Source organism: Strix aluco, chromosome 2 (genome assembly GCF_031877795.1).
Source record: "Strix aluco isolate bStrAlu1 chromosome 2, bStrAlu1.hap1, whole genome shotgun sequence".
Lineage (NCBI taxonomy): Eukaryota > Metazoa > Chordata > Aves > Strigiformes > Strigidae > Strix > Strix aluco.
The window spans coordinates 80,805,542-80,828,386 of NC_133932.1; the positions used below are offsets into that span (position 1 = coordinate 80,805,542).

The following is a 22,845-nucleotide window of genomic DNA, read 5'->3' on the forward strand; positions in this document are numbered from 1 at the left end:
AGTAATAAATTTTTTATGTAAAGATTGGAGAACCTGAAAGTGCTGATGACAGTGTCTGCAGTGTGGATGAACTCCTTAGCTGCATGATGGCTATAAATTTCCTGCATAGATAATAGACTTCTTGTGCCAGAATGGTGTGGTTGAACATCCATGGAAATACTGAGTAGTACAGACACAATGACAGCTGTTTTCATTATACATACTTACGAAAATGGCTAAACGATAGAAGTGGGGAGGGGGGGGAGGTAGAGAAAGATTTCAGTGAAGCAGAGGGAATTGCCAGTTTTTATTCACTATGGTGGAGCTGAACTAATAACTACTGCTTCAGACTCCTCTCATGACTTATCACTACTTTATTTTGATTTATTCATTTATTCCTTTAGCACACAGGAGTTGCATTGTGGGCAAGGACTGCTGCATACTGGGAGCTTTTTAAAGTAATTTTTGTCGATGCTCCGAACAAAACCACTTGTCTGTGTGTCTGGTGTGTGTATTGCTCTTACTGACTGTCTCCTGCCAGGTGGGTAATAAGTGCTCAGCTGTGACAGTTCTGAAAGTCTAGCCACCAAACCAGCCCAAAAACAACCTCTGGTGTAATGATGGGGAAAGGATTAGAGAGCAAACAAGGACCACTCACCCTTTAAAAACAATTAAATAATTTATTTTGCATGCAAAAAGGCTATTAAGAAGGGAACCCTTCTTCCCACGCCACTCAGATGTTTACGGTACAACCACTGGAGTTCCGCGGTCAGCAGGTAGAGTCTCCATCCCAAACTGTTACTACTACTAACTACTGCTACTGTTACTGTTACTACTGTTACTGTTATTAATTTTTGTTAATGATGCACCTGTATCCTCTGTGCTTCCAGTTCATTTTCTACTGCTACTCTTTCACTGGAAAGTTTTATCTTGCAGTGAATGAACTGAAAAAAGGGGTTTCCTCTTCTATTTATCATCTATTTACAGGCTTTTGATTAAAAGAAAAAACGTGTTTCTCCAGCCACCTCAGCTAAAATGAGACCATCAATTTCTCAAAGCTCATGAAACACTTGGAGAAATAAATGAGGCATTCATTCTGCTGACAAGCTGCCAGAGCCTGCAGAACTTGCTCTCACACTGCCGTCTTTTCTGCCCTTGATGTCATGTGCAAAACACGAGGATTTGTGCTGTGCTAATCCCTCTAATGAGGGCTTCTCCCAACCTCTATATAAACCCTGCTCAAAGCAGTGGCTGCTGGGCAGGCACTGCAGAGTCAAAGTGCCTGTCTTTTGCACTGCATTCAAGGCAATTAAAGACTGGGATTAAACAAACACCCAACACCAGCATCCTCAGCAGCAAGAGGGATTATCCCAGTTGGCTGGGGCATGGAGACGCAGCGAGGCCAGGTTGTCCCACGGTGGAGATCTCCCTGCTCCGCTCACTCAGGTTCAGCAGAGAGGCAGAGCCTGCACCCAGCTTTAATGGGTGCCCTGAGGTGGCTCTTCTGGGCTGGGCTGGGCTACCTGAGCTGCTGCTCTGCCCCCCAGGCTCAGGCACAATTCCCCCGTGCCTGCATGACGGTGGACGCCCTTCACTTGAAGCGCTGCTGCCCGCCCTTGGGGAGGGACCCAGACAACGTCTGCGGGTCCCTGCAGGGCAGGGGACAGTGTCAAGGGGTGCAGGCAGACACTCAGCCCTGGAGTGGCCCTTACACCCTTCGAAATGTGGATGACCGGGAACGGTGGCCTCTGAAGTTCTTCAACCAGAGCTGTCGGTGTGCAGGTGAGAGGGATGCTGGGGTGAGGGACGGGGATGGATGGGTCTGCTAACCTTGCTCCAAAGGCCAGAAACATCCCTAGTGGCATAAGGTGTTAAGAAGGTTTCAAATGTGTCAGTTTCCTAAAAATACTGTTATGTTCATGATACTATCAGCACTTTTTCAGGGCGATGGAGACAAAACCTGTTTTCTCTCATGCAAACTTTTGGGTTTTCCTCTTTCTGCAGGGTTTTGGACATTTCAGTGCTGCGTCCAAACCTCTGTCACTGCTAATCATGGCACAGTGAACCTGGATCAGTGTGCACTCATCAGAGATTTATTCCCCTTGGAGTAGTACCTTGCAGCACGATATACCCTGTGCACAGAAAATGTGTGGATGTCTGGCCAGGGTGTTTCCCGGGGTTGTTAACTAAGTCTGCAGCTCACTTTGATCCAAAATGGGCCTGTACAACTGCCAGAGGACATCCCATCCTTTTCCTCATCATCTCCAGCTGCTCCTTCCCCCCTGTGACTGGGCTTCTGTGTTCACATGGTGGAGGTGAAACAGATCAGGGACAAGATGTGCTTGAAGGCTAACCTGGCCCAAAGGATCAGGTTTTAATAAGACCAGTTCACTAGTGCTGGCAGGAGGGAGGGAGTAGGAAGGTGAGTTCAGGGCAAGATAAGGCAACAGGACCCTTTTTCAGCAGCAGCCCTGGTCGAAGGAAAGTTAAAATGAGCAGGAACCGCAGCCTCAGCCCAGACTGCTTTGCAGGCCTGGCAGGTGATGGTACCAGGGGTTGGGCAAAAGGCACATCTCAAGCACTTGAACTCACTTCCTAGGCAGATTTCAGATGCAGCCCGGGGTTTCTTGTTGGAAACATAAAGTTGTTTGATTTTTTTAACATGGGAAGAATAGCCTGTTTTCCTTCAACCTGATTCTTAGAACTAGCTGAACTGTTTTGTCTAAAATATACCTTGGCTCTCACTATCAAAAAAAAGCCCAGATCAATCTGAGAAGGAAGCACTGCAGAAAATTTCAGCAAATGAAGTTAAGTTTTGCAATGCTGTTGTCAACTGAAAACAGAGAGGTAGTGGCAGATGACTTAAATGGAAACATGGAGTTATTGAAGCTCCTCAAAATAGTAACAACAGATTTTAGAGTATAAATTGTTTTTTAATCTCTTCCTTTGACTAGATTTCAAATGCTTGTGTGGCAGTACTTTTCCAGACACTTTACCAAAAAAACTGGATGTAGGTTTTTTCATTTTAAAGGTTCTTATATACCTCCAAAACTGAAGTCAGGTATCACATACAGGCACAGACCCTGAGTCAGAAGAACACTGAAGCCCATGGGCATATACCAATATTTATTCAATCTAAGTAATTAGGGCACCAAAACCTGGGAGTAAATTGAAGAGCAGTGTAGACAGACATTGTCTGCATAGACAGGCATTAATTTGCTTGTCCAAGTAGAGGTAAGCACAGGTATTTGATATTTGCAGGGCTGGGTCCCAAGTTATGTGACCAGAATGTAGTGTCCTTTCATTCAGCCTTACTTCTGCTGAGCTGTCTGCTCTCCTCGGCTCTTTAACTCTAATTTCTCTTGCTGTGTTTTTATTTTACTTGTATTCCTCTTTCTCCTTGCAGTCTTTATTATCTAAATATACTAGTGATAAAATGTTAAGGTGGAAGGCATGCTTAAGGATGATTTTCAGGGAGGTTTCCTGGACTCTACTCTGCCTGATGCTGCATGCAAAGGCATTTCTAGGAGAACGCTAAGAAGATCACAACTGCATGGCATTTGAATTAGATCGGATGCTTTTACAATGCTGGTAATCATGTATCTGTGTCTATTTGTTGTATTTTTTTACTCAGTTTTATGCACTGGTTGGCTGTTTGCACACCAGAGTTTTAAGTGGAGTGACATGTGGTCTTTATCAAGCATCTAGGGCTATGGTACCTATGGTAGGTAACATAAATTAAATATACTCATTCAAAGGGACATGGAGCAGTGCACATCTCTACTACTAAGGTATCTTACTTTCCAAATGAATGTTATGTGCAAACTGCCTATTTGAAATGGTTCCTGGCTTGTGCAAACTCCAACCCATGCCGAGGCTCTTGCTAGTGTTTTAACAATATGAATTGTTGTGTTCCAGTGCTTCTTAGCACTGTTTAATTTATAGTTTAGACATGGCATAAATGATAAACTATGAGAACTCCAACTGCCATGTAGCCGATTATATTTGGTTACAGAGTACCATTTAAACGTATCACATAGTTGATGGCTATACGGTAGGAAACCTGGAAGAGCTGTGAGGAACGGACCAGAATTTTCCAAAGGGGGGATTCTGGAGTTCTTGCAATAAATTAATCCATTTGAGCTTTCTGCTAAAATCTTAATAGCTAAGGATAAAAGGAACTTCGAAAATTTGGCCATTTGTTGTAGCTATTCACTGAGGAAAAATGTCTTAAAATCATATCCATCCAGGTCTGCTGGGTGCTGAATATTTCTGGGAAAAAAAAAAAAAAAGAATAAAATCCCAAACACAAACTAATATTGATGAGTGGTTATTGTGGGGTCATATTATTTTTTTTTTCTCAAATTAATGTAAATTTTCTAAGGAAAATTAAAACTCTCCTCATTTCTTTTCCATTTCTAGGCTTTAGCTGATAATATGCATTAGGTCTTCTTTAACTGGGGACAAATAGAATAAGATTAGTACAACAGAAAGATCCAGTTTTACTTCTCACTTTCTGTACAAAGAGCCATGGTCAAAAAGACAATTGTAAGTCTGTTGTCAGGATGCTGTGTGCTACACATTTGAACTATTATGAACTATTTTGCTATTTTGAGTTCTAAAGGCTAAAATTGTACTAATGAGATACAGATCTGCTATAGCATTTTAAAAACTCAGTACAGAAGATTATAGTGAAAAACAAAAGCTGCAGGCAGTCATGTGGCTGCTAGTACAGATTTTGATAGTGATTAAACAATGTTTGAATTCACTGAGGAGTTAAACATAATTATTATTCTTTTTTTTTTTTTCCTGCCACTTCCTAAGGTTAACATGTGGACATGTGCTGAACATTACTCTATTTTTTTTTCCATAGAAGTTTTCTGAGAATAAAAATATTTAAATATTTTCACATTTGTGTGCAATATATAATCAAGTTGGGGGCAGAAGGTTTAAATTCTATTGTTAAGCTGTAAGCAAATTGCCACTTAAGCCATGTAGCTGATATGATGGCCTTTCCATTAGGTAAAAATGAACTTTTGAAGTAGCTATAAAATACACTTAATTTACTTATTGTAGGGCAAAGTGGCTGTGGTGTAATACTAAATTATAACCATACCTTGATGACCGTGTTAAAGCCTGTGCTAGGTACAGATCTTTCACATCCTGAAGCCTAACAGTATGTCCAAATGAAGAACTAGAAGAGACAGAAGAGCTAACCATTTGTCTCACACGGTAGCAGTCCTGATCCTACCCTTGGGATACTGCAGTCTGCTGGTGTTTCAAAGCTAATGGAACTCCTGTTTTAATGCAATGGCTGAAGAAGTCTGAAAAGGAGTCCTTTCTCCCCATCTGATAAATGATGCGTGTTAAGCTGGTCTCTGTGGAAGAAAGAGGCATGGCAGCTGCTCAGATTTCATCTTGGTACAGTAAAATAAGGCAGAAGATGGTGAGTGTTGGATGGGTTCATTTTTACTGAAGAAAAGACACTGAGTGGTAGAATTATTAATTTGTGTGATGCTCAGTGTCTGAAGGCCAACCACATGCTGTGACTGCTCAGAGGTAGAAAAATCCCTGTCTGTGAGCTCAGGAAATCATTGGGGTTGAGAAGCAGCTACGGTGGTATGTGATAACTGCAGTTAGCATACACCAGTGATATGTATTAACACATACCAAGTGTTGTGTCATAAGAAGTGTCTTTTTCTCAGTGTCATGCCTGTGGACTGACTCAGTGGGAGAAATAGCATGGCCATAGCACCTACAGAAGCAGCCAGATTCACCAACTTGACTAGGAAAGAGCACCATTAATGATGGTGAGTTTAGGCACAGAAGACGGCTCCCGAGGCAGGTGATCCCATCTCCAGACAAAAGGGTTAGTGGGGAAGACACCCCAGATTAATTTCTTTGCCCAGCAGCAGTACAATGGTCATTCCTGAAAGCAGTGGAACAAGCAGGGAGGATCTGGACTCCATCGGTGACATGATCTCCTGTCTGTGTGCCACAATGACCTCCCACACTATATTCTCTAGGAACCACAAGAGGTGAAAATAGTCTCTGTTTTCCCTGGCAGAGCCTCAGAGAGGTAGTACACTGAGTTGCTATGTGTTAGTCACTGAAGGCAAAAAAATGCTAAGGCATGAATCCTTGCATGTTCCTATGGTCCCTGTGTTCAAAAGGATCTTGAAAGGATCTCACTGTCTTACTGAAAATGTCTGCTGTGTGCTATATCCTGATGATATGAGATTACTTTTTTCTGGTGTTCTAGAGCTGTACCATTGAAGTCCACCATCATCAGCATAGCAGACATTGAAGCTAAGTTGTCAGAGACTGGGATATACATTTCACAGTGCTATCATGTGGGAATTCCACAAGGCAGTAAATGAACTTTCTGAAAACAGCAGTGCCTCATTTCCAGACCAGTGGCCTGGTAGAGTGCTTTAGAAACAAATGCTGAAAAAGTGGTTTGGGTGGGACATAAAAAACCTGGGTCTGAGTACTGCAGTTATTCCTGTTTGCAATGTGGGAAATCCCACAGACCTCCATTAGCATCTCACCATTTCAGCTGCTGCATAATGACAGTCTTGTGGTGCATGGAGTCTGTTGAAAGACAATGACAAAAAGCAACTTTTGATTGCATGAAGTGTTGTTGTGTGCATTTCTGACAAGAGAATGTTGCCAAATAGACCTGAGGACATTACAAAAATGTTCAACACAATCAGCAGAAATACTGCAGTGTGAAATACCACTTTGCTTGGAAATTTGCTCCTCCTGTCTGCTGTCTCTTCTTCACTACAGTCCTCCTTCTTACTCAGTAAAAGCTCATGTCCCTTTGAAAAGTGTCTGGTGAAGTGGTGGAAAGAAGGGACCCCTTGGATTACTTAATAGATTAGGTGGTTAAGGGAGAAAATCCTGTAGAGCATCAATTGAGTATAATTAGCAGCTGCCCAAGGGAAACAAGTGAGGAGTCATTCGTCCACTTGGCTCCAGATGCCATACAGGTGGAGAAAAGTGCTGTTCCCATGAAGATGACTCATCATTTCAGGCTTTTGCAAATTTCTTTTCACAGTCTGAGGAGGTTCATAGAGTATACCTAAAATATGGATTTTCTCCCATAAAATGATCTTGGGCATCAAGAGCTGTGTAGATTCAAAGGGCTCTCACTGAGAGAGGAATAGGCACCATCAAAGCCTCAACAAGACTGCTGGAGTCTTGTTCTGGTACCAAGACCAGACAGGACAAACCTGGTCTTGCACTAACTTTGGTTCTGTTAGTGCTATATTTCAATGTGATGCTTATCCAACGCTGTGAGTAGATGGGTCATTTGAATTACTGGAAGCATGACTGCCAATCTCTGAAAAGGTTGTTGACAGATTTTTTCATGGTTAATTCCTTCTTTGCCCCCCTTCTCTTAAAAAGGATTGAATTCTACCTTTGGGCAAGAGGGGACAACAGCTGCTTTCCAGAAGTTCGTAGTCCATGTACTGAAACTTGTGCTATATATATGGCCTAAATGGGCAATGTTGCAAGATATTGCTGATAATTGTCATCTAGTCAGTACAGGTTGGAGTACGTGTTGGGCCCTAATAAGTAGGCTGAGTTGTCAAGAATGAGCAAGTATACAGATAGTGGAGTACACCAAATTCACAACAGCAATCATGGTCTTCTGATGGGACTCTCAGGATATCATGATAAAATTAACCTTATGTGTTGCTTCCCTCCCATCTTAACCTGTGCCCTCATCATAATAGCATATCCGTACAATCTTATTTCTTTCATAAAACTATAAACTACTTGCTTTTTCTGGCATACGTCTTCATCCCCCTAAACCAGTGCAGATCTCTGGCTTTGGGTGCCTTCTGTCCTAGCTGGAACACGGCAGCTGAGCTCAGCTGCTCCTACCTGCATTTGGACAATACGTAAGCCATACACCTGGAAGCTGTCCTCATGGTATGCCAACAGGCTGTGCACGGTCCAAAACCTAGTTGAAGTCTTCATCCGTGTGGTCCCTAAGCTTAGCACTGGTCCTAAGCTTCATGATAGCATGTAAACCTATAGATCTCAGAGCCTCTGAAGTAACCATGAGCTCTCCAAACCTACAGTTAAGAGTCCTCATGTCCTCTTGGTAGGTCTCACAGGAGTCTGTCACAAATGTTTAGAGCTCAGCAGCCCTTATCCTAGAGCTAGCCATAAATTACACAGCCTTCTTGGTAACAGCCCTTGTAACCGTGGGGGTCTTTGAAACCAGTAATACGCCCTGTAGCCCCCGACAATCTGAAATCTTATTTTAGTATTAACTGTTGTTCTGCCCATAGACTCAACCCTACAGCCTAGTGAAGTCTGCCCATCCATGAACACTTCATAAGCCACTTCCCCATCGCCATGTTAGCCTGAAGCCTGTCCTGGGTGTAGCAGTAATGATATGTGTGGGAAGCAGTGAGATTTTGTGGCATTTTGGAAAACGATTGACATGGTTGTTGTGGAGCGAGTGTGTACATGGGGTTGAAGGGAGGGTGGCATATAGGGAGTCTCAGTGCAGATTTTTGGAGAACTGAGTGGAGATCCCAGAGGACCCTGGTTGCCCCTCTGCTCCCTCCCTTCCCTGGCAGCAATGCCCACTGTCCTACACCACTGCTACGGCAGCAGCCTGCCTGCGTGCAGGCAGGAGGCAGATGTCTGCTGTAGGAACGGTTGGTTGTTCCCCATCTCCCCCAGCAAAGGCAAAGCAAGCTGCAGCAGAGCCTTTCTGCTGCTGCTGGCAGTCTGCCACAGTGAGTGAGAGGCCACGCTTACAGCAAGCTCTGCTTTCCTGGGCTCTTCCACCACATTAGAGGGTTTGAGCTAATAGCCTAGAGCGGACCTGATTGTTTGCCTTAGGAACGATGCCAGCGGGGAATGATGGTACTGCAGTGGTTTTCAGGCTCTTACTGCAGCACCATTTAATAATGCTTAAAGTGTGACCTGCAGCACCCCTGGTGCTTGTCTTGGATTGTGTTGTGTCCCAGATACACTGTTAACAGACATTAGTTTTTCAAAAGTTTTGTCCTTAAGAGAACTCTTTTGTTTGGGGATTTTTTTCTGTACTTAAGGATACATGTGAAACGACCCTTTTTTGGGTTTGATCTTGGAAGTACTTGAGAGCAAATCGAGCAAAGCACTTCATCACGTGCTTAATTGGTGAGACTTCTCACGTGCCTGAGGGCTTTGCAGAGCTCTGAGCACCTTGGGACGTGAAGCCCATTACCCAGCACTTCACCTCCCCAACCGGCTGAGTGTGGTTCTTGGCCCTGCTGTGGCTCTGGGAAGCATGCCATCCTTCTGGTTAGGCAATTAGCAAATCTGCCAGTCTGCTCAGCTGCTGTCCCTTCCTGCAACTGGCATCTCTGGGGAAAAAGAGAGCTAATTCTTAATTTGTCTGTATGTCACTGTTAGTTTTCCCTGATTCATAATGTCATGACTGCTCTCTCCTCTTGATTCAGGAAACTTTGCTGGCTATAACTGTGGTGACTGCAAGTTTGGCTGGACCGGCCCCGAATGCAATGTGAGGAAGCCAGCAGTTGTCAGGAAGGATGTCCACTCCCTGACAGCAGAGGAGAGAGAGCAGTTCTTCGATGCTCTAGACCGTGCAAAGACAACTGTTCACCCAGACTATGTAATTGCGACTCAGCACTGGTTAAGTCTGCTTGGTCCCACCAGAGAGGAACCGCAAATTGCCAACTGTAGTATTTATAACTACTTTGTTTGGCTTCATTACTACTCAGTCAGAGACACACTATTAGGTTAGTGCTTTTCTTATCCAACGGGCTCTGCAGGTAAAAGCAAGTGTGAAAAGTGTCATTGCTGAACAAAGGTAAGTATGCTTAACACAGCTGTGCTACTTCATCGAGCAGTGAGTCCCAGCAGGAGCAGATCTGCAGAGTGAAACAGTTGGTGGTGAGAAGCTGGTGGCCATCCACAGTTGAGGGAGGTGTGCTTCAGACCTGCTGCGGTCTGGTCCCCCTACCCCATGGTGGCTGGAGCACACCAGCCGTACTCCTGGTGCATCTTCTGTCTGCCAGGGAGGCAGTTCAGAGGCTCCACCATTGGGTGAACTGAAGTGTGGTCAGGCAGTGACTGACTTCAAAAAGACATTCCTAGTCCACAGGACAAGGTAGATGCAGCAGCAGTGGGAAAGGGGCTCTGCAGTGGTGAAGGCAGAGACCGTACGGAGACATTGGGGACCAGAGTGCTACTGCTTTCTGTGGTCTTCAGCAAGTCACTAAGGATGGGATTTGCCTGACTAACCACAGCCTGCTTTTAAAACCAAACCAGGTTAGAGGTTTGGGTATCTAACCCCATGCTTTCTCCCAAATCTGGATTCCTAGTCCTCGTTGCTCTTCTAGACAGAAGTACTTATGCCAGCCCCATTTTGGAAAGCCCAGCTCTCGCAGGAGGAGGCACCAATACAGCTTTTCTACCTGGCAGCCCTACATGCAAGCTCAACAGCCCATATCTACCTGCTTGCTAGAGGATATCTGCTACCCTGCAGTGGGTTTTCTTCAGTGTGACCTTCTGACAGTCTTCTATTTTGCAGGGCTGAAGTCTCTGGCCTAGCAAGAGCAAAGGTCCTTCAGGGGACGGGACAGTCATGTGGAAAGGGAAAGAGGCAACTTCTAGTGCTGCTGCAGTGATAAATAAATTCATATGTGGGTTGAAACTTGCTGCAGTGATTAACAAATCCATATGTGGTTTGAAGCCTCTAGCCTTTGAGTGTCTTAGTTCTCATGTGTAATAACAAGAGCACAACACAAGAAATAACAAGCACAATTTGAAGAAAATTGGCAAAGGATGCTGAATTACTGTTGGCAGGTTATGAAAAATGCTGAGGTTCTGCTAGGTACATGGTGTAAGTCCTGCAGCTGAGCAAGAGAATGAGATAATGATGTGGTACATATTAGCAAGGAGCTAAGATTTTAGACAATAAGACTGCTTCTCAAAACCAAAACCCACTAAAGTCGTAAGAAATCTTCACAATATCCAACTTTTGGTGGAATGTGAACTTTTGGGAAGCACTGAAGTGAATATCCACAGAGGAGTTTGTTCACTTGTCCCATGTAAGTGTTGTAGCTTCTGATGTGTGTGCTCTTTCCAAATGTTCAGAGCTGCAGGTTTTTGTTTAACTCTACTCCAGGCAAGAGAAGAAGGTGCTGTCTTTCACTCAAGCCTCATTTGGTGCCTAAGTGCTTATTTCATCTTCCCTTTGTAGGACCTGGCCGCCCCTTCACAGGTATTGATTTCTCCCATCAAGGACCTGCCTTTGTTACTTGGCATAGGTACCATTTGCTGTTGCTGGAGAGAGACCTGCAGGTTAGCTGAACAGCCTTTCTCTTTCCTCATGCAACTTCTCTCTTTTGTGACTTTGTCGAGCCAGCCAAGGGTAAACTATTTCCTAGGATAGATTCTTACCCAAACTCCCAGGAGTGTTTGCTCACTAATCCTTTTTTGTTTAAAGTGAAATTAGTGCTTTCAAGATACTGAGGACTGAACAGTTTCTCACTGTGAACAATGACGTGAAGGTTATCATGGAGATTTTTTTCTTTATCTCCACAACAGAGAACAGAAGATGTAAATTAACACTATTTATTAATAAAATCAAAGCAACACCTACATGTAAAACTTGGTAACAGATATTGTCTGCTGTTGTTGAAAATACCATCTCAATGAAAGCAACTCTAAATATTACCCCCTTTAAATGTGACACATTATACATTTAATACATACTTATATTCAGCAATACATCTTTTAAAGAAATATGTTAATGTGCCCGACAGTCAGTTGCCGAAGCATTGACTCATTTCCATTTGTATTATTCCTCATTGGCAATGTCACTGATTTCAGCCTTGCAGATCTCTAATGAAAATGGTTGGTATCAAAATAGCTGCAGGATCTTGCATGAAATCGTATCTAACAAACAAGCACAAGCAAATGCACTGTATTCCTCTATTCATACAAGTTCAGATTCTTCCCCAGGGCCAGCCTTTCTGGAGCAAAAGCAAACCACATGCACAATTTTACCCATTACCCACTTACGTCACTCAGAAAGCCTCTTAGTTGCTTAAGGCTTGATTTATCTCTGCTCCTGCTCAGTCTCTGAGTTTGTAGAAAGACTAACATGGCCAAAAGAAGTGCAGGCCAAGAGTAGAATAACTAATGTCAGTGTCTGCATGGACTGACTTAATGCCCCAATCTTTTGAAAGGAGTTGAAGCAGCACTGTGAAATGCATGTAGTTGAAATGCAGAATGAAAAGCAGAATATCCAGTGAAATATTGAGTGAATACCCAGTGAAACAACTTGCAGGAGTCCCTTTCTCTTCTCTTTGAAGGTGATTCCCTGCTAATGCATTTCTGTCCATTGCAGCGACTGATAGGCAACGACTCCTTCGCACTGCCCTACTGGAACTTTGCCAAGGGTAGAAACGAGTGTGACATCTGCACGGACCAGCTCTTTGGAGCATCGCGGCCAGATGACCCAGAGCTGATCAGCCTGAACTCCAGGTTCTCCCGGTGGCAAATAGTTTGTAAAAGGTACAGGAATATCTAGGGCAAGCTTCCATACTGACCAAAGCTTGCTTTCGTTCAGCATTGAGAACACGGACTGCTCTCTCAGTGTGAGCGAGTGGCACAAAAAGAGCCAAGACATCTTTTTTAAAACTGGGAATCATGGTTGGTTTTTGTGTAGATGGTGCTGTGTAAACTTTCCCCTCTGGTATTATGGAAGTATATTTTTGAAAGATGATTCTTTTGGTACAGGATTTTAGTTGATTCAGCCAATTTGAGGCTGCCAAAAGTCTGAAGAGTTTGCACATTGGCAAGTATATTCTTAAAGAAGAAATGCCTGCGTGTCGGTTCTCTAACAAACACCCAACTGATTTTGGCAGCAGAAACAGAAAACTGTTTTGGCATATAGGAAGCTAGAGATAGGCTGAAAAATCTGTTCCCTTTTATCGGGTGAGACCTTAACCCTGATATATTTAGCGCAGTTTGGGGATTGACTTTGAAGTGACTGAGATTTCACATGGAAAACAACACAGAGACAGCCAGGAGCTTGCTGCCAGCTCTCTGTAGGCCTATACTGATTTGGGTGAGAGCAGGGGCTTTGATGGGGGATTCACATGCAGGACTGGGGTGCTATGACATAAGATGCTACTGGTTACAATACTCATTCTTCAGTCAGCTCCAGGGTAGCGTGCAGTCAGTCAGAGGGAGGTACTGAGAGCTCAGGGCTTTTCAAAAGAGCCTCTTTCTATGGGCACCTAAAGAGCTACTTTAAATTCTAGCTTTAGGCACCAGTTGGTTTTAAATCTTGCCCCTACTTTTTCTCAACGATAAATAGGGCTTTGTTTTTTCTTGAAAAGTGTAGTGACTAAACTTTTGCCTTGCCAAGATTAAACAGAGAAGGGCTTTTGTTTACTTCAGGAGTTTCTGAAAATGCTGTTTCATTTCATACTGAATAGCACAAAATTTTTTCACAAGTGTTACACTGTTTTTCTCCTCCTCCTTCCCTCTTTCTATCCTTGATATAAAGGACTTGCTCCCCATTAGCTATTGGGCAACGCCTGCAACAGCAGGATATCCTCCAGGCCCTGAAAAAGAAGATGCAATGCATTGCAGTTTCTTTTCCTCTAAAGGGGATGAGGGATGGAAAGTGAAACCCTGTTTTATGTCATTCTTTGCATTTTCTCAGCCCACCCCACAGTAGGACTTTCCTTGTGTTTTTTTTCCCCATTTTGTTAAGAGTCAAAAAAGTAGTCCTTACTCAGGACTGAAAGTTTGTCAACTCAAAATTCGAAAGACTGTTTTAGATTGTCTGGTAAAAACTGTTCTTCCAAAGCCCTTGGGAGGGGAGAAGGCATGAAGGGAGTTGTGCTTGCCTTTTCTAAATCATCCTCTCTCTGTGGACAACGAACCTGGTAACTCTTGGTCCAAATGATTGATGGCCCACAGAGGACACAGAGCCACAGGAAGCCAGGGCATGGTGTCAGTCCTGCAATAAATTCAGCTCCCAGGCCATGGGAGGTGAACTGAGATGCCCCAGGAGGTGTCAGTCTCTAACCCCTGCTCTCTCACGTGTATAGCTGAGGCCTCTTTTCTACTATGGGAGAAAAGGCCAACAAGTCATCACCTTCTTCTGACTTGCACTGCTTTCTGTTTCACGCTCAGCTTGGATGACTACAACCGCCTGGTCACTCTGTGCAATGGGAGTGATGAAGGGCCGCTGCGGCGGAGGCCGCCTGGGACCTCCAGTGAGCAGCTGCCCACCATGGAGGACGTCAGGAGGTGCCTCTCCCTGCAGGAGTTTGACAGCCCTCCCTTTTTCCGCAATTCCAGTTTCAGTTTCAGGTTTGTCTGTGTCGGTTCCTCCAGAGCTGGCTGGGTCATGGGTTTTCTTTATGTGCTCATTTGTCAGCAAAATCTGGTTACTTGATGCTGCTTTTACCCATCTACAGGAATGCACTGGAGGGCTTCGATAAATTGGGTGGAGCCCTTAACTCTCCAATGCTGAGCCTTCATAATTTGGCTCACTCTTTCCTGAATGGGACCAATGTTCTCCCTCACTCAGCGGCCAACGATCCCATCTTTGTGGTATGTCTTTTTCCCCCAGCATGAGTGACAGTGGCTGTGGCTCAAAGTCAGCTATCTCACCAGAGATTTGCAGAACAGAAGTAAAGTGAATTCCCTAAAAATAAGTCTTTTAAACAGACAAGGAGAAATCTTTAATGTTTTCTTGAACACTGCCACACCTGCATAATGGTCAAATAAAGAGGGAAGAAATCTCAGGGCAATTTGTAAAATATAAAATAAGTTTCTAGGTAGAAGAGCTGCTATTCCAAGTCATGTTGCCCTGAATCCTTTCATTAGGTGGTACCTAAACTTAATGTCTTATGCCAGACAATTTTACAGCAAGAAGATAAACTGAAAGTGGGGCTAGTTATTTTAGAGCAGTAGACTGAGTAGTTTGTGTCTTTGTTTCAAAATTCACAGGATAAAAGGAAGACCATCTAATTTCAGGGTCTTTTGGAAAATAGAAATAATGTGATTTCACTGATGCAATGGTACAGTGCTGCACTGCAATGAGCAGCACAAACAGCAATGTGCAAATAAAAAGCCAAGAGTCGAATCTGCTTACACATCTTTCTCTCCTAATAAGTTAATGTCAATTTCTTTTCCTCTTTGTTAGATTAAACCACAATGATTATATAGAGAAATTCTAATACAACTAATTTCTTTCTTACCTTTATTTTAAGTTTGCAATCTTTTGTTGGAGAAATTAGTCCAAATACTTATGTAGTGGTTCTCCAGCTTATTTCCTTAATAATTCTTGAATTCCTACATGCATTTCTTTCTTACACAATGAAATCTTCATTTCACTAAGCTGTAATTTTATAGGCAAGATTATTTTCTATAGGATATTTTCTAAGCTTTTTCCAGGGTTGTAATTAAAAAAACATGAGTACATCAGAAATTAAGTTGAATTGCCCCAGATATTTGTAATTGTTGTCTGAAACAACTTTCCTGTATTAGTGCTTTATAGAGTTATCAACTCACTGGGCAAGACCTGACCAAATTCATGGGTACCTGGAGCTGTGGATCTGGTGGCATGCTCTAAGATGAGCATGAAGGAATCAATTTTCCTGCAATTTTCCATACCTGTTCAGAGATGAGAGAGATTAAAATATGTTTGAGAGGTACATTCACCTGTATGAGCTCAGTGGGCCCTCGCCCAAGAGGTCAGACCTGCCCATTCAATGCCAGCTGATATTGAACTGTCTGGAGAAAGAGCTTATTATGAAGAAGCAGCAACAAGGACATGTATAGCAAAATGTCCCATGCAGGAGATCAGTTTACTCCATTCTCATGAGTTTTCCTGGTTTCCCATTCTGTAAATCCCACCTAAATTAGATTACCCTCTTCTCTCTCTTTCAAAAGCTGCTGCCACTGTAGACAAGAGTGTTTTAAATGCTGATGAGTTCTGACAGAGCTTAGTAAATGTGTATGCCCATGCCTGGATTTGCAGGTTCTTCACTCCTTTACTGATGCCATCTTTGATGAGTGGATGAAGCGGTTTAACCCCTCGGTCAACGCCTGGCCTGAGGAGCTGGCCCCCATCGGTCACAACAGGCTGTATAATATGGTCCCTTTTTTCCCTCCTGTGACCAACAATGAACTCTTCCAAACCGCAGAGCAGCTTGGCTACACCTATGCCATTGACTTGCCAGGTATGTCTCAGAGGTGTGGAGGCTGTTCCAGGCCAAGCGATGAGACAGCTCACCATGTTTTCAATGACATGGGCCTGTGAAAAATAAGGCACCTTTCACAAAATGTATGGGTATATTCACCTGCTCACTAGCAATCACATGTTGTAGTGCAGGTAGTTACAACTCACCACGTAAGTTGTGGTAACTACAAGAGTGCACATACTTAGTTTGCTCTGCTGCAAAATGCATCAATTTGAACTGCTCCGGCATTGATGAAGGTGCTCCTTTGGAGTTGGGGAGTCTTTGATTTTGGCTCCTGCTCCCAGCACTGTTTATGCCTTTTACAGGATCCTTTAACCTGTGTGGTGATTTAGTCCCTGCCGGGGTCTGAGACCACGTGGCCGCTGCCCCTCCCCCATAAAGGGAGCGAAATACAAAGCCCTGGGGCTGAGATAAGGAAAGGTTTAATACAACAGTGCAACAGCAACACAACAAACAACAACAATAACAATAACAATAACAGTGATAACAATGAACAGAGCAAGGTATGTACTGATACAGCAGTGAGAGAACCGGCTGTGCCAACCCACGCGATCACTGATTCTTCCCGGAGCCCGGAGGTGAGCATGGTATATGAATAACCCGGCTAGAGCTTCCCCCCACTGCTGGGGAAACTTAACCCTATCCTAGCTAAACCAGGACAACCTGTCAGAGGTCAGGCATTCTGCCAGAGAGTTTGTCTGACTAACGCCGGTCATTAGAAAGTACTTGCTTTGCAGAGAGCCCTGAATGATACTGTACCACGAATCTCATTAGAGATGAACTACATTAATCTTTAGATAACCTGGAAAGATGTACCTGGGTGTTTTGTGTTATAAACCACCAGTTTTAAAGATTTTCCATGCCTATAAATATGCTGTGCCTTAGAGTTTGCCTATTAGTTTGAAATTACCTTTGACACGAATCAGATAAAGATAAAAAACAAGAAAGCAAAGTATTTATGCACAAAATCCAAAATTTGCAACACAAATTACAAATATTTGTAAAAGGCACAAGTGTAAGAAATGCATGATATCCATGCTGCAGCTGCTTTACCAAAGATTAAATCTGAGAAGTTTCTTTCTCCACCTCAGTATTCCTTTGAGAGGCAGTAGGTGCTTATCTAACCGATGTGGCCAGAAATTTCTTTAAATGCTTACTATGTATCTGTGGTTTTAATCTGTGGAGACTGTTTAAAGGTCTATAGGCTGCAAAAGACTGAAAACCTTGTCCTCAGGCTGCATTCATGCAGGGCAGCCCTGACGTGTGGAGACATGCTAGCTGTTCTCAGGGGTGTCCCCAGAATTTCCCCTGAAAATGTAAACTTCCCCTTTTATGGAGTTTAAGTTTTCCTCCCTCTGGACGACTGTCCCTACTTCTGCTTTGGAAATGCTGCTGCCCCTTGGGTATGAGGTACCCAGAGAGGAACAAAGGCAGCTTGTGGTTCTGCTGCTTCTCAACTCCCACCTAAATAAATGGTTATCTCACTATGAAGCAGCATATCTATCCCTGTCTGCATGATCAGTGTTCAGAGAATAAAGTTTTTACATTAAAACCCTTCTCTTTTATCTAAATATAGAACTTGCTAATTCTGCCTCGTGTAACCACATTAGAAATCAACATAGGTAATACCTTGCTGGCTTTTACCTGAGAGATGGTAAAGTGGTAAACAATTCATTCTGGGATCTTACTGAATTTGGGCATTATTGCCCTCAACTCTTTTGTTGACAGAGACTGCAGATTGGGTCACACAACTTTTAGTTGCTTTTATAGTCAGTGTGACATCTCCTTGAGCCATCTGGATTTCAGCCCATATGTCCAAGTACCTTTTAAATACCTAAAATCCTTTTGAGAGTTTTTTGTGAATATAATCAAATGTAATTATTGTAAATATATCAAATGTAATTATTGCCATCTTGGTATATGTAGCATTTTTCAGAATAGGACAGCAGGCAGTTGTTGCTTCTGGAAGCATAAATGAAAACACAAAATAAAGTTATTTAGCCAAGTGGAGCAGGGTTATTGTAAGAATGGCCAATATTATCTTAGAAGACAGTGGTTCCTCAGAAGTGGTTCAAAATCAGAGGATGCGATCTGGAGCTGGGCAGCAGAACCACACTAAGTAGTGTTTTCAGTTAAAAGTTTGACAATCGTCTGCTTTGTGGTCTACAGGAAAATTGGAGGGTTTTCTGTTGACCAAAATGACTTGGAAACAGCTATGCTGAAATGTCATTATAGAAAGAATTGCTGAAATCATTCATAATTTTGACCAAATTAGGTAAGAGAATGGTCTTTTTGTCTTGTTACTGTTAATCTTTCCAGTTCTCAACACTTTAATTTGTATGAAAGGTTGAAGTTTAAATTCAGCTGTAGAATTGTCTGGCAGGAAACGGCTCTGGCTCTGGTATGTGTGTTGGTTACACAGTGCATTACCAGCTTCCCCTGTGGCCACTGGGTCTCTAAGCCACACAAATAATCAAATTACCAGGCTGTGGGATATTTTCTTTCTTCCATGTGATTTAAGAAATGAAATTATATGCTGTCCTCACTTCAGACATTTCGTATTTCCAGGTTCACTTGAAGAAACCCAGGCGTGGGCTGCCATGGTTGGATCCACAATTGGAGGGTCACTAATAGCTCTGGCCATGCTTGTTCTTCTGCTTATACTGTTCCAGCGCCAAAGGCAGAGAAGAGGTTTTGAACCACTGATGAATGTGAGCTTCAGCGCCAAAAAGTACATGGAAGAGGCCTAGTGCCCTTGCTTTGTTTCTTTACTTATTCGTGTAGGAAGTGATCTTGATTGCCTTATTGAGATCTTAGCTGAGAACTTATCACACACTCCTTTGGCAGCTGACTACATTGTTCTCATTCAGGTTTTCCTGTTATCTTGCTAATTGTAATATATGAAGTCTCTGGGTACATATGTACAAGGCCCAAGACAGGCCAGACTTTTCTTATTACCAAACATTATCTGGAGTGTGTGACACTTATAAGTCATCCTCTATAGATTTAGATCAAGACAACTAAGAATCTAAATAGAAGAAAACCAACTTAGATAACCAAGATAATTTTTCACCTCAGTGTGTTCTTGATTTCATTTAGCAGCTCAGAGATGTGCTGAAAGTGATTAACTCTACATATATATTGAATAACATATTATTTTACAGTTATCAATATATATTCTGAATAATATAGTCTTTTTTTAAGGTTCAAAATGTTTCATGCTGTTTGACAAAATACTATAGGACCCCCCTGGTTACAGTTTATTTTAGGAGCATGATCAATTCCATACGTTATTTCAGTCAAGCTGATGTTAGCAGTAGGTAAACCTCCAAACTCAAATTCTCCTGAAATTTAAGAGCAGGAGTTCCCTGACAGCTAGAGATACACTTGTGCTTTACCTCTGTGTTAGGGACCTGTGACAAAAGTTGAAAATGGTGTTCATCCTTCTCTGTTTTGGCTCTGCTGCACTGTTTCATGAATTTAGACCTAAATTTCCGAAGTCTGGGACCCAGGACTCAAGACTGAGATAGTTCTCATGACCCAGGTCTGCAGGTAGGGGATCAGGTTTGGATATGGCACTACCTAGACCCCATCTTAAACATTCCTTTATACGTCCCCTATATATTTACTTATTTAGAGATAGATTTGGAGCATATTTGGGTGGCTTTACCTATGTTATCTTGAGAGAGGATTTTTACACAGCGAATGAAGTCCTGAACACATCGTGTCAGATTTGGTGCATAATATGTTACATTAATGGAGCACTCAGGTTTTGAATTTTGTAAGGTCCTGAGTCTTAGAAAAACTGCTTTTGTAGCCTTTAATAAAAAATTCCAGTTAGTAATGCTTTCTGATATTTCTTCTAGGACCGCTCAATACTAACTGTGTGGACTAGAAAGAAAATCTCAGTAGGTCTTCACATATACTTGGCTTTGAATATGTGTAACTTACAAAATTTACTCTAAAATGCAGACTTTTTTGGGCAAAGAAAAGTTATGATTTTCTAACCAAATTGTCCTGGTTTCGACCAGGATGGAGTTAATTTTCATTGGAGTATTTTATACCATGTGATGTCAATGCCCAGGTGGGTGGGCTCTCCTTCACGCTGTCTGCTCATGGGGTGGTATTGTTGCTGTGGGGGCCAGCTGCTGTGCTCGGTAAGCCACTGTTGCATTTTACCCGTTTTCTTTTTGAACTCACTATTGTTACTGTTGTTCTCTTGTTATATTTAGTAAATTCTTTCTTTTTACTCAACCCATGAATTCTCTTCTTTTGTCCCTCCCCTATCTTACCAGAGGGGAGAGGGGGAGGTGAAAGGCCGGCCACATGTGGTGTGGCTGCCGGCTGAGTTCAAACCTCCACACACATGCTCAGGTGGACAACGATCCTCTGCTGTTTGTGGTGTTGTGTGGTGCCTTTAGGGAGCCCCAGTGCACTTGGTCCTGGCTCATGCCCAAGATGTCAATGATTGAAGCACTTTTTGTACAGCCACTCAGTCCAGCACCCTAGCTCCCAATTCAGGTTGCCTGTCAGGGGTTTTTACTGTGTAGGGTCCGGCGTTACTTGCTGGTGCTGAGGACATCAGCTGAGGTCTCCAGAGACCTGGCTTGGGCATGTGTCACATCAGTTGGACCCTGGTCAGTGTCAGTTTGTAGCTAGGTCTGAGGTCTCCACATGCCCTTCTCAAGGCGGGAGATGTCAGCCACTTCCGAGCACTACAAGACTATGAGTCTTCACATGCACCAGTTCCTGCTAAATACTGATCTAGAGAGATGCTGTTAGATGGAGATTGACACCTTTTTGTCCTTCATGTGATGTGAATGCCAAAGTTTAGGAGAGAGGCTAGGCTGCTACTTCCAAGGGTGAATCAGATTCTTCCTTGGGCTCACAGGGCATAGTGTGTGCCTAACTGGCTTCACCACCTTGGAGGTTTGGATACTGCTGTCCCAAGTATTTGCTTTGCAAGCTGTCCTGGTTATGGGCAAGTGACAGTGGCAGTGGGGTAGAGGAAGGAGAGAGACAGGGGAGAAAAGTAAAAAATGTAGCATATCAGTTAACTTGCTAGAACTGATTTTGCCTAAAAGCAGGTGGGCAAAACTAGGGAGAGTTGGCTCAGTTCTCACTTGTAAATTGAGTAGTGTGTTTTCCTTTCCAGAAGAAAAGCAATGAGGGCATTGGATTGATACCAAGCATACACAAAAGCCTAGGGTCAAAGATCCGTGCGTTACTCTTTCCACTCGCTGCCTCTTAGTTTAGTAATTTGGGCGTTAAAATTATGACTGGTTTAATAGTTGCTCGTAAAAATCTGTTTGAAGTAAGCTGTATAGAGGACACAACCTGCCCTCTCGCGGCTTACTGAAAAATTACCTGGTGACACCGGAAAATTTTCTCCCTTTTTAAAAAGAAAGTCTTGGTCTAGCAACCAAGGAAAGTTGTGTCCTTGGTAAAAGGAAGAAGATAGACTTTATATGAAATGCTTAAAAAGGAAGAAAAAAGAAAGAAAGTTGATCATAGGCGCATTACAAAATGTTGGAGGAACTCCTGTAGCAAGTCTGATTGTAAAGGTTGGTTTTACATGTTTTAATGTTCCACTCATCCCAAACTACAGAAAAGGCTTTTTCTTTTGGTTGTTGTTGCTCGTTTATGCAGGTGTTAGTAAATACCTGCAATCTATTGTTGCATAAATTGTACGGAAGCTACTACTGCCAGGGTGAGATGAAAAGGGACTCTTCTGTCCCATAACACAGAAGGCAGACTCCCACAGGCTCCTAAGATGAGGGGAACAATGCTGAAAACACACCATCCCCGATCTCCACAGAGCCCAGGATGAGATGAGGAGCTAGGAAATTAAAATAGGATATAGAAATTAGGCACTCAAGAAATGAAGGTATAACTTAGTTTAGAGATAAAGATGGAAGACTCAGAGATCAGGCTAGGGGCTAGAGGCCGATTAGTTACAAGATAACTAAGATTGAATAGGATAATAGATCATAGTCGATGGGCCAGAGAGCAGAACAATATGGAAACCTTGATTAATGGAAGCTGTGAGGGAACGCTTCCTGATGGAATAGGAAGACAGCCCTAAAAACTGGTCAAAAACCAACCCTATGGTCTGGCCTGAGTCCAGGAGGCTACAGAGACTGCGCAAGAAACCGAGGCAAAAAGTTCAACAGTGAGGAAGAGGAGCTACTTCATCTCTGCGACCCCAGCCCATGACCACCGGGACACACTGCGCAGACGCGACTAGGAGGAGACCGGGGTGGAACATATGAAAAAGACTTTCAGGCTCATTATAATACGAAGCGGGGATAGGTCATGCATATGTATAGGTGTATTATGAATATGTGATACTTTGTAGCATAAAGCCAAGACAAGGTGCCACGAGAGGTGTGCACGTTTGTGATGAAGCGATCCCCTGTGCATCTCAGCACTGAATAAACATACCTGCTTTATAACCTTACAGGTTGTGGAGTCGTGTTTCCGCAAGTCAAGGACACCCTGGGATTTTTGTCCTATAAATCAGTGCAAAGTGTCATCTCAGCTCCTGGAGTCAGTGTGGAGTGGGGGCATGGAGCGGTGCCCGCTGGGGTGCCCC

The 22,845-nt window shown here is 43.1% G+C and overlaps 1 protein-coding gene across 3 annotated transcripts; it reads left to right on the plus strand.

Annotated features, from left to right (window-relative positions):
* Positions 1-1,280: 1,280 nt before the first annotated feature.
* On the plus strand, positions 1,281-22,463 carry DCT (dopachrome tautomerase). 3 transcript variants are annotated; one of them, XM_074816935.1, is made up of 8 exons: positions 1,281-1,761; positions 9,453-9,752; positions 11,219-11,319; positions 12,371-12,537; positions 14,173-14,352; positions 14,460-14,595; positions 16,028-16,229; positions 18,819-22,463. In XM_074816935.1, the coding sequence occupies exons 1-8, from the start codon at positions 1,365-1,367 to the stop codon at positions 18,998-19,000; spliced, it is 1,665 nt and encodes a 554-aa protein (XP_074673036.1). In that variant the 5' UTR covers positions 1,281-1,364; the 3' UTR covers positions 19,001-22,463. The 3 variants fall into 3 exon arrangements, with proteins under 3 accessions (XP_074673036.1, XP_074673037.1, XP_074673038.1); XM_074816936.1 differs by lacking the exon at positions 9,453-9,752; XM_074816937.1 differs by lacking the exon at positions 16,028-16,229 and having other exon boundaries at positions 18,819-18,984.
* The last annotated feature ends 382 nt before the right edge of the window (positions 22,464-22,845 follow it).